At 54.4% G+C, this 10,339-nt stretch overlaps 2 protein-coding genes across 5 annotated transcripts in view; one reads left to right on the plus strand and one right to left on the minus strand.

Annotated features, from left to right (window-relative positions):
- Positions 1-6,485, minus strand: part of RNF31 (ring finger protein 31) — a 10,964-nt gene extending 4,479 nt beyond the window's left edge. For 2 of the 4 annotated variants that reach the window (XM_046653343.1, XM_046653346.1), the window contains exons 1-12: positions 6,061-6,485; positions 5,439-5,812; positions 5,207-5,353; positions 4,904-5,059; positions 4,622-4,681; positions 4,439-4,514; positions 4,014-4,191; positions 3,137-3,524; positions 2,674-2,964; positions 2,160-2,408; positions 1,860-2,045; positions 1,546-1,752 (exon numbers count right to left, since the gene is read on the minus strand). In XM_046653343.1, coding sequence (XP_046509299.1) covers positions 1,546-1,752; positions 1,860-2,045; positions 2,160-2,408; positions 2,674-2,964; positions 3,137-3,524; positions 4,014-4,191; positions 4,439-4,514; positions 4,622-4,681; positions 4,904-5,059; positions 5,207-5,353; positions 5,439-5,627 — 2,127 coding nt within the window. In that variant the 5' untranslated portion in view covers positions 5,628-5,812; positions 6,061-6,485. Of the gene's footprint in view, positions 1-1,545; positions 1,753-1,859; positions 2,046-2,159; positions 2,409-2,673; positions 2,965-3,136; positions 3,525-4,013; positions 4,192-4,438; positions 4,515-4,621; positions 4,682-4,903; positions 5,060-5,206; positions 5,354-5,438 lie in introns of all 4 variants that reach the window. The other 2 variants (XM_046653345.1, XM_046653344.1) reach the window with 2 other exon arrangements.
- Positions 6,486-6,624: 139 nt separating this feature from the next.
- On the plus strand, positions 6,625-9,998 carry PSME2 (proteasome activator subunit 2). Its single transcript, XM_046653353.1, has 11 exons — positions 6,625-6,781; positions 7,091-7,123; positions 7,577-7,639; positions 7,885-7,971; positions 8,077-8,107; positions 8,194-8,291; positions 8,872-8,940; positions 9,097-9,164; positions 9,329-9,383; positions 9,696-9,782; positions 9,871-9,998. Exons 1-11 carry the CDS (start codon positions 6,734-6,736, stop codon positions 9,949-9,951), a joined length of 720 nt encoding a protein of 239 aa, XP_046509309.1. The 5' UTR covers positions 6,625-6,733; the 3' UTR covers positions 9,952-9,998.
- Positions 9,999-10,339: the final 341 nt, after the last annotated feature.

The following is a 10,339-nucleotide window of genomic DNA, read 5'->3' on the forward strand; positions in this document are numbered from 1 at the left end:
GGGGGGGGGGGGGGGGGGGTGGTGTCAGGAGCCACAGCTGCCAGCCAGAGGAAGGAGCAGTAGCCAGGTGTCTGCTGAGAGCCAGGGTCTAATTGACACCTGGGCAGGGGTAGCAACCTCAAATGCCAACAAATGCCAGGCAGGCAACCTAAGTGTCTGAAGACTGTCAGGTGGAGGAGGACAGACACCAGCGAGACTTAAGGTAAACGGAAGAACACCCTCTAAAGGCATTCATGTTCAATTAAAAGCAAACACACAAGTAACATCCTTGCAATGACAAAACTATAGAGATGGAGAACAGCCTAGTGGTTGCCAGGTGATGGGAGGAGGGAAGAAGGTTACAACTATACAGGGATAGCAGGAGGGGGCTCCTTTGTGGTGATGGATGAGTCTGTATCTTGATTGTGGTAGCAGTTACAGGAATCTATACGTGGGATAAAAGTGCATAGAACCACAAACACACATCCATGTGAAAAATGAACAAGGGCTGCAGTCGAGCCAACACTGTACCAATGTCTAGTTCTTGGTCTTGATGCTGTACTATAATTACATAAGATGTTGCCATTGGGCGAAGGTGGGGGAAGAGCACACAAGACTCTACTATTTTTACAACTTTCTGTGAATCTACGATTATTTTAAAATAAGGAGTAAAGGGGCCGGCCCCATGGCCGAGTGGTTAAGTCTGTGCCATGTGCTCCACTTCGGCGGCTCAGGGTTTCACCAGTTTGAATCCTGGGCGCAGACATGGCACCGCTCATAAGGCCACGCTGAGACAGCGTCCCACGGGCCACAACTAGAAGGACCCACAACTATAATATACAACTATGTACTAGGGGGATTTGGGGAGAAAAAGCAGAACAAAAAAAAAAGATTGGCAACAGTTGTTAGCTCAGGTGCCGATCTTTAAAAAAACAAAATAAAATAAGGAGTAAAAATAAAACAAAACAAAAAACACAGAGAGCCACCCTAACTAAACTGGACTGTATTTGGTCAAAGAACTGCCACTTCCGACCTAGAGTAAGTGGGGGCTCAGGGGATATGAGGGGCCTGTTCCTACCAACTGGATATTTGATGATGACATTAAAGAATTACTGTTAATTTGTTTTGGTGTGACAATGGTATTTGTGGCTGTCTTCAAAGAGCCTTACCTTCTAGAGATACATACTGAAATATTTACAGATAAACTATATGATGCCTGAGATCTGCTTCAAAATAATCCTCTGTGTATGTAGGTGAAATAAGGATTGGCCATACATTGATAACTGCAGAAGCATGGTGATGAATACATGGTGAGAGGGTTGGGGGTAGAGGAGGAAACTTCTTATACATTTTTTCTACTATTGTCTTCCTGAAATTTTGCATAATAGAACATTAAAAAAAAAGGAGGGGAGGTGGCCTATTCCTGCCCTCCCCTTCCCAGAACCCTTCAGGGGCACATGGGTAACTGCAGAGCAAAAGATAGGACCAGAGATGAGGCTGGGGTGGAGTTGGGGTCCAAGGGGAATAGAGTCATTGGAAGGTCAGGTGCAGTGGGGAGGGGCTTACCCGGTTGCGGGGCAGGGCCCAGCCACACACGGCACATTCTTGGGCAAGCAAGCGGCGGAGGAAGGCCCGGTCCTGGCTGTGCCTGACAGCTTCCACCACATCCCCCAACTCATAGTTCCTGGGTGTCTCCTGCAGCAGCGACAGCGCCAGCTCTGCCCGGCCCCAGCTGGGGAGTGCGTAGACCGCCAAAAGCCGTCTGACCAGGCTCTGCAATGTGATTCAGGCAGAGAGGGAAGATGATGCTGTCAGACCCCAGGGGTCCTACCCGTCAGCCTTCCCTCAGCCCAAGTGGGCTCTTCACCTCCTCCCAGCACCTGCTTATCTGGCCCGTCCCAGGAAGGGGTGGTCTCAGGGCCACTGTCCCAGAGGCGCTGATGGAAGGGCTCTAGGCGCTGGCGCTGCAGCTCAGTCAGGGCCCGTGTCACGTCACCCCCGTGCTGGAACAACGCTTGGAGAGACCCCTCCTCAGGCCCAAAACCCAGGGACCGGAGCTCCTGCACCTGCCAGTTGGGCATGGAGAGAAGGAGTGAAAAGGGAAAAAACAAGCAGAGGAGAGTGAAAGGCTCTGAGGCCCACAACCCACAGCCCTGCCCCGCCTCCAGCACAGCTGGTACCTTCCTTCGCCGGGCCCGCACACACTCCTGCACAGCTTCATCAAGATTGCCGTGACGATCCAGCCAGGCTTTCCGGGCCTCCTGACAGGAAAAGGCACCCAGTCCCGGGTCCTGCTGTCCAGCCAGCTCAGCCACCATCTCCAGCACGTAGGGCAGCTCTGAGCGCAACCACTGCAGAGGCACCTCGGTGCCTGAGTACTGCAGAGCCGAGAAGACCTCCTCTGGACAGGCGCCTGCAGCTTCCCCTTCCTAAGGGACAGTCCCACCCAGACAGAGGGCCCATCAGGAAGGGAACCCTCCACCGTTCCCAGCCCCAACCAAAATGCTAACAGTGGTTGAGCTCAGATGTGTGGATCATGTGAGCTGTGCACAGCATGACACCTGTCACGGGGGAAGTGTTTAATAAGAGGCAGCTGCTGCTAACAATGACAAGTTTTATAAGAACTCATTAATCAACAGCCTCTCCCTTCCCCCACCAGCTCAGCCTCACTTCATCCCAGGCCCAAATCCTCACCCGGATCTTCATCACTAGCTGGAGGCCTTCCTCCCGCATCTTGTCTTGGCGCTGCTTCTCAGGGTCCCCACAGGAACTGGGCAAGGGGGCACTGAGGCGTCGTGGAAGCCCTGGTTCGGGGAGTCGCTCTTCCAAAGAGCTGGCATGGGGCCGGGGGGCGTGCTGTACTGGGGTGGGGCTGCTGGTTCGGTTGCACATAGCACACACCCAGCCAGGGCCCGAGTTGCAGAAGGTACAGTGAATACAGTACCAGAATGGAGTCTGGGCAGAGGAGAGAAAAGTATCCCCCTGCTGGGAAGGCAGAAAGAATTATCCCATTGAAAGCTGGCTGAGGCTCAAGATGGAAATACAGGGAGCTGGGGGGATGACACGGGGGAACCGAAGGAAAATGGGATGAGGAAGTAGAGAATGGCCTGTGCTAACAGGTGCAAATAAAGAGCTGGGGAGGCCAAGAACAGGTTACCTGATGGGGCTGCCTGCAAACGCCAGGCTCCCGAGAATCCACCACCAAGCTAGGAGGCTGAGCCAGCCGAGGTCGCTCACACATGGCACATAGCACAGCCGCCGCCTCATTCTCAAAGGTGCAGCTCTGGCAGGCCCAGCGACCCCGTGCAAGCTCAGGTTCTAGGGCCCCAGCTCCTTGGGGACCCTCGATCCCTAGCCCTAGCCCCTTACAGCCTCGGGGCCGATTGCAGGCCACACAGAGCACTACCCAAGATTCATTTAACATGGCACAGGCAGCACAGTGCCAGGGCAGACGGGCACTTGCGGGATCAGGGGGAGAAAGGGAGCTGTTTCCGAAGGCCAGCAGGGAGGCTGACTGAGGCCGTGGTGGAGCCGGGGCAGGTAAGCTGTAATGCAAAAGCAGACATGGCTGCTGAGGGGGACTCTGGTGCCTGGGTCCCTTACCCCTGGGCATCCCTCATTCCCTGCATAACAACACATGGCTCTGGCCTTTGCACACACTGTTCTGTCTGGAACACTCCCATATCCATAGCCTGTTCAATGTTTAAATGACTGCTTAAAGTTCACATCTTGCTGGTAAATACCCCTAACACAGGGCCTGACCCAGACTGGTTGCTTAAAATACCACCAATTGACTGAGCCGATGATCCTTCAGACTAGGTTGCATCCTCCTACTACCTATTGGCACAACATAATAATCTATCTTGTTGTGACTGCTATTGCTTGATATGTATGTTTATGATCTCCCGGAGGCAGTAACTGGTTACTTGCCCTCTATGAATCAGTCTTTAGCATAGAATCTGATGCATGGTAAATACTCAAGTAACTGTAAGTTCTCTCAATTTCACTCCCATCCAGAAGAGAAGGCATCTTACCTGGGGGTCAGGCGGGTGGTCTGGGGGGCCCCAGATAGGGTCTGGCGGAGGTGATGGGCACGGAATGGGTGCCCGTGGAACAGGAGATCACAAGCTGGGCACAAGGTCTGTTTACAGGATGAGCAGTGCAGTGTGCCTGGGGCAGAACCACAGAGGAAACAGGGACCGGGAGTGGGGCCTGGAGAACAGGAGAGAAGAAAGAGAGCATCTTTCTGAAAAAGACCAGGTTACATCTGAATCTGCTGTGGAGGGGGACAAGCCACAGACTACTTTTCACCATATCTGGTCTCAAGGTAATGATTTTAATCTCTTTAAAAAAAAAAAAAAAAGGGAAGATAGTCAAGAAGATAGATAGAGAAGGGCCCCAAATTTCCATCAATATGGTCTACTAACACTCCCTCCTCCCAATATGGGACCCATAATACCTAGGGCAGAGGGTGTGGTGAGGGGGCCAGGAGCAATCTCTCTCTGTAGGGGGGCAAACTCTGAGAGCTGCAGTATCTGAAGAAAAAGGGCAGGGAATAGGAAAGGGTTTGGGGACACAGAGTCCCACAACCCCTGTCCCCTTTGTTCATCAGGCCCCAGAGCCCCATTCCTGCCTTCCTTACATCATCTTCAACCTTGTCTTTCAGCAGCTGCTCCAGTGCTTGCTGTCTTGGGTGAGTATTCTGCAAACAAGATAAGAGGAGTTCCCACCTAACAGCCCCAGTACAAGGCCCTCTGTGAAAGCCCTGGTCCCCCAACATTCACAGGGAGAACAGTATGGGGAGTTCCCAGGTTGCTGTGGGGACTAAGCCCATGGTTTAGCAGCATGGGGGTCCCCAGATTGGCTTTGGAGCTAGGCTGGGCTCCCCAGCCCTGATGCTTAGAGACACCTAGAGACACCTCACCTGTAACAGTAGGCTGAGCTCTGTCCGAAGCAGCAGCACGTCCAGTGTGACTGTAGCAACTTGGTGCTCATCTGGCTCCTTCTGTCTCTCAGGGAAGCTCAGCCCATCTGGCTGCTCCTCTGTGTAGCCATACAATCGCAGAACATCCCGGCCCCCCTGCCAAAGACTCAAACCAGTCACCGCCCAGGGCCCCCTTCCCGATAGGGTTGGACCCCTCCCCATTTAACACAGCCTCAGGCCCATTCTAGCCAACCCCCAGCCCAGGCCAATCCTCTTCTCCCATACGGGGCCCAGGGGCTTCACCTGCACAGCATCCACCGTACTGCGAAAGACGGGGTTATTAAACTTGACCCCGCGCCAGTACCGGGGTCGCTGAGGGCTGAGGAGGTTGCGGCCGTATTTCTCCAGGATGTTTAGGGCCGTGGACAGGGTGTTGAGGTAGTTTCGGGGCTGGGAGCAGACAGAGAGCAGAGCGCTGTGAGCCCACCCCGGCCTCAGGTCCCACGTCCCCGTCCCGAGCGGGGCCAGGCCTCACCTCTCCGTGAGCGTTGCAGCGGACCAGGCGTGCGGCGTCCAGCTGCAAGTAGCGGGTTGCTGGCGGCAGAGAGGTGACCAGCAGCGGCCGGAGCTGCTCCGAGGAAAACGCCTGCCCGGAATCCCTCCTCAGGGCGCTCGCCAGCTCCTCGCGGGCCGCCAGGAAGGCCCGCTCCTCCTCCGCCGGCATGCTGAGATAGGGGTCAGCCCCAGCCCCGCCGCCCGCCGGGACCCGGCGCAGGCTGCGCGCGGCCCTCCGGCCTAGTGTCCGGCTTCACGGCCCAGCCCAATCCGCGCAGCCGCCTCGGGTCACTCCGGCCACGGTCACTCTTCGGCCCTGGGCCCCTAGCCAGGGTCAGCCGGGAACAGGAAGTGCTAGGAAAGAAGGCGGGATTGCGACCCAATTTCAGGGGAAGGGGAGGAGCTTAAGGCTAAGGAAGGGCGGGGCCAGGAATCAGGGGCGTGGCTAAGAAGGAAGGCCGAGTCTCAGCCAATGAGAGGGCAAATGGTCCCTGGCTCCTCTACCCGAGCCTCTCGGCTTTCAACTCTGTTCTAGGGCGCCTCCCCGCCTTCCTCCAGGCTGGTTCCGCCCCTTTCCGGATAAACCCGAGGCGCGGGGTTACCGTATTTCCCGCAAAGCCTTCCTCTCTGTCCAGACTGATTAGTCGGCCACGCTCCGGTCCCCACTGGGAAGTCCCACTCTGCCGGGGACTCAACACTGGCAGGCCTGAGCCCCCACTAAAGCGAGTCCTGCCCCTTCTCCAGTAGGTCTTGAAGGCAGGGCTCCCTCCCGGAGGAAGCCCCCTCGCTTGCTCCCTTCCATATCCTGCTAGACCTTCTCAGCAACAGGCCCTCTCTCCTGCTGCTTCTCCCACCCGCTCTGTCCCTCTCCAGTGGCTCCTCCTCGCAGTAGAACCCTCTAGGGGGAGCCCCACCACTGAATACCCCGTTTCACACTCTCCCACACCAACCCCGGACTTCCCCTGGACGGCCCTTGCCCCTCCCTGTAAGCCACGCCCCTTCTCCGAGGGACAGCCCCTGTTCTGTCTCCGCGGTCCCGCTGGTCCTAGCTCCTCCCTCGGACAGCCCCTGGGCTTGTGACCCAGTCAGCACCGCCTCTCCTAGTAGCAACTAGCCGAGAATGGCTGAGGGGCTCCCTACGGTTTGCAATCTGCCAGGGGGAGGGGGAACAGCAAGAAGGGGGCGGGGTTGAGGGGGGCGGGCCTGGACGTGGGGAGTGAAAGCGAAAGCCCAGGCGGCGAGCCGGGAGACCGGAGATCTACCTGCTGGAGCAGCATGGCCAAGCCTTGTGGGGTGCGCCTGAGCGGGGAAGCCCGCAAACAGGTAACGGGGGGCTGGGAGGCCAGAAAGGGGCCAGGGAGCCCTCCTGGATGAGGCCCAGCCGGGCGCTCCAGGGGACCGAGGCCGTGCCAGAGAACTCCCCCAACCTCCCTTTAGTGCTTTCACTTCTCCCCGGGGATTCCCAGATTCCTGCCCTCTGGCCGGTCTCTGCGCTGAGCATGGGCTTCCAGGGAAATCTGGCTTGTGGTGGCAAAGGCCTGAGCCAAGTTGGAGGGCATCCCGTTGGGAGTGGGATCTTACTTTTAACAACTGAGCCCCTTAACCAACATCCGGGTACTGCTCTCTGTGCAGGTGGATGTCTTCAGGCAAAATCTTTTCCAGGAGGTAAGTCTTCAGGATTTAAGCGATTTGACTGAGAATCTTGGACTAATTCTTGAGGGTCACAACCTCCCAGAGTGATTTCTGAACCCACTCTAAACCTGGGCCCTACTTCCTTTATCAGACCTTCACCCAAGATAAGCTCCTAATGATTGATCTCTACCTTTTATTTGACCCTTCTTAATACTCTCCTCACTTCTGCCACTTCCTCTCCTCTCTTTTGGTGTGGAGGAAAAGGCTGTGGCCCCAAAGCAGGGATACCACAGTCCTTACCTTCCTCTGCTTCCCAACTTGGGCACGGCCCTTCACTTTTCCTCACTTCCTCAGTGAATGAGGGCTTCACTTTCCTCATTCGTTAGTATTGGATCCAATGATTTCCAAGGGCCCCTCCAGTCCCACTTCTCAGACATCTCATTGAGCATCTTCTATGATTCCCCACCCTTGCAATGTAACCCACAGGCTGAGGAATTCCTCTACAGATTTTTGCCACAGAAAATCATGTACCTGAATCAGCTCTTGCAGGTGAGTAGTGTGGGCCCCTCCTGCCCCACCCCATGGCCTCTCTCCTCTCCACCCACCCTCTCTAGCTAACAACTGGGTTTAGCATGCAGAGAACAGTGGTGACTGGTGGACTGGGAACGTTTGGATGGTGTGAGGCCTGAGCCTAGGCTTAGAGGCAGAGGGCAGGTGGGATGTGTTGAGGGGAAGACTGTGACTCGGGATGAGGGGAAGAGGCTGGGCAGGCCCTGACAGTGAGCTCTGTGCAGGAGGATTCCCTCAACGTGGCTGACCTGACCTCTCTCCGGGCCCCACTGGACATCCCCATCCCAGACCCCCCACCCAAGGATGATGAGGTGAGACACTCAGGCCGTAGGGCTCAGACTATAAACCCAGGGGAGACGGGTGACCCTCCAACCTCCATGACTTTTCTAAAGCTACTTTCCCCTTTTTTACCTTAGATGGAAACAGATAAGCAGGAGAAGAAAGAAGGTGAGAGAGGAGGGGGTGGCTAGGGAAGGGGAAATGGCACATTGATTGCTGGATGAGAAGGGGCCTGAATCCCCTCTTTCTCACAGTCCCCAAGTGCGGCTTTCTCCCTGGGAACGAGAAGGTCCTGGCCCTGCTTGCCCTGGTTAAGCCAGAAGTCTGGACTCTTAAAGAAAAATGCATTCTGGTAAGCCTGGGAACTGGGGGAAGTAGAAAGACAAGACAAGCCAGGCAGGCCCTGGTCTCCTTCAGAGATGCAAGTCCTTCATTCAGGGACCTATTCCCAAAATGGGAAACTTCCTTCTGTGCCTGGGTTTGGATACCTTTTATTTTCCTCATTCTGCTGGACCTCTGATATCACAATGGTATCCCCCAAATCAGAGACTGTACCCACTTCCATAACCTCAGAATCTACTGCTGTAACAGGTCCACAGTGCAGGTGATGTGATATAGTGTGTTGGTTTAAGAGCTTGGGCCCTAGAGGGAGACTGCCTGGGTTCAGATCCTGACACTTACCACTTGCCTAGCTGATTACCCTAAGTCAGTCACTTGGACTTTCTGTGACTCAGTTTTTTCATCTGTTAAGTGGGTACAGTAAGAACATACACCTTGAAAGTTTGCTATGAGGGTTAAAAAAGTTATATAATACATAGCACAGTGCCTGGCACATAATAAGTAGTCAATTAAATATGGCTATTATTAGGAAGTGGCAGTAATAGGAAGAACCCAGTAAGTTTGTTGAGTGATTCCTACATGATACCTCTTAGGTGATCACATGGATCCAGCACCTGATCCCCAAGATTGAAGATGGAAATGACTTTGGGGTGGCAATCCAGGTAAGAAAGGGGTGTGTGAGGATGGTGAGAGCGGGAGAGACTTGGGGAGGGAGGGATAGGAGCTAGACATGACCCAGGAGAAGGAGGAAGATGGCGAGTGAAGGAGGGAGGAGATGAAGTGTTTTCTTTGCCTCCCATCTCTTTTTGTCACCACAGGAGAAGGTGCTAGAAAGGGTGAATGCGGTCAAGACCAAAGTGGAAGCCTTCCAGACAACCATTTCCAAGTGAGGGCAGCTGGAGGACCACCACGGGGGGCTGCAGGGACATTACTTTGGGACTCCCAAAGCTGGACAGTCCCATGAGGATAGTGGGGGGCTTTGGGAAGGGTCTGAAGGAGTATATCTCTCTGAATGCTTATTCTTGTGGATATTCCCTTTGCTTCCGGCAGGTACTTCTTAGAACGCGGGGATGCTGTGGCCAAGGCCTCTAAGGAGACCCATGTAGTGAGTGGATAGTCCACCAGCCTTCTGGCTGCGGCTGGCTGGGGTTGGGGTGAGGAAGTGGAGGGATAGAAGTCCTCCTTGTCTGATTTCTGACCTTCCCAATGTGGAGAATATTAAGCCAAATGCATTGCCTAAGAAAACTGATTTGGGCTTCAAAAACCTTGACCTCTTTCTCTGCTTGATCCTGTGGGATTCCATTTCTTGGTGCTGAGAAGGGGCTCATCCTCAAGTTACCTATTCCCTATATGAGGAAACTCAACCAATGTCCCAACTTCCCATGGGGCTAAGTCAGCTTTGCCTCCTACATCCCAGATGGATTACCGGGCCCTGGTACACGAGCGAGACGAGGCGGCCTATGGGGAGCTCAGGGCCATGGTGCTGGACCTGAGAGCCTTCTATGTGAGTGCGGAGTAAGCCCCTAAGGGAGGTGGATGTGGGCAGGGGAAAGTCCAAGAACCTGACTGCTGCCCTTCTGGCCTTCTTCCAGGCTGAGCTTTATCATATCATCAGCAGCAACCTGGAGAAGATTGTCAACCCCAAGGGTGAAGAGAAACCATCTATGTACTGATCCCAGGGCTAGAAGGGACATAAATGACCTATACTTTGTGTGGATTACCTCCAGTGTGTGTCATTTATTTAAAAAGCATTTATTGAGTGCCACCTGTCTCCAGACTCTGAATGTGAATGCAGTGGTGGGACAGGGAAGGGGTGCCAGGAAGACAAAGATGAATCAGACACCCATCCTGTTCTTAAGAAGTCATCTTAAAGAACAGGGTGGAAACGCTTACATGCCGTGACAGCCATGCAGATAACCCGTATTTGGGAATTTCACAAGATTATTTCCATCCTGGGGGTCTCATAAGTGCTTCCTGGAAGAGGTGGCATTTGGGCAGAGACTTTATAGGAATAATCAGGCTTTGGACAGACAAAGGGAAAACTCTGTGGCTGAGGTGAAG

Source organism: Equus quagga, chromosome 2, assembly GCF_021613505.1.
Source record: "Equus quagga isolate Etosha38 chromosome 2, UCLA_HA_Equagga_1.0, whole genome shotgun sequence".
Lineage (NCBI taxonomy): Eukaryota > Metazoa > Chordata > Mammalia > Perissodactyla > Equidae > Equus > Equus quagga.

Excerpts from the sequence above, each read along its gene's own strand:
- PSME2 (XM_046653353.1), top strand. The coding sequence starts at position 6,734 with ATGGCCAAGCCTTGTGGGGTGCGCCTGAGCGGGGAAGCCCGCAAACAG. Across the intron at positions 7,124-7,576 it reads GGCAAAATCTTTTCCAGGAG|GCTGAGGAATTCCTCTACAG; the intron begins GTAAGTCTTCAG and ends TGTAACCCACAG. Across the intron at positions 8,108-8,193 it reads TAAGCAGGAGAAGAAAGAAG|TCCCCAAGTGCGGCTTTCTC; the intron begins GTGAGAGAGGAG and ends TCTTTCTCACAG.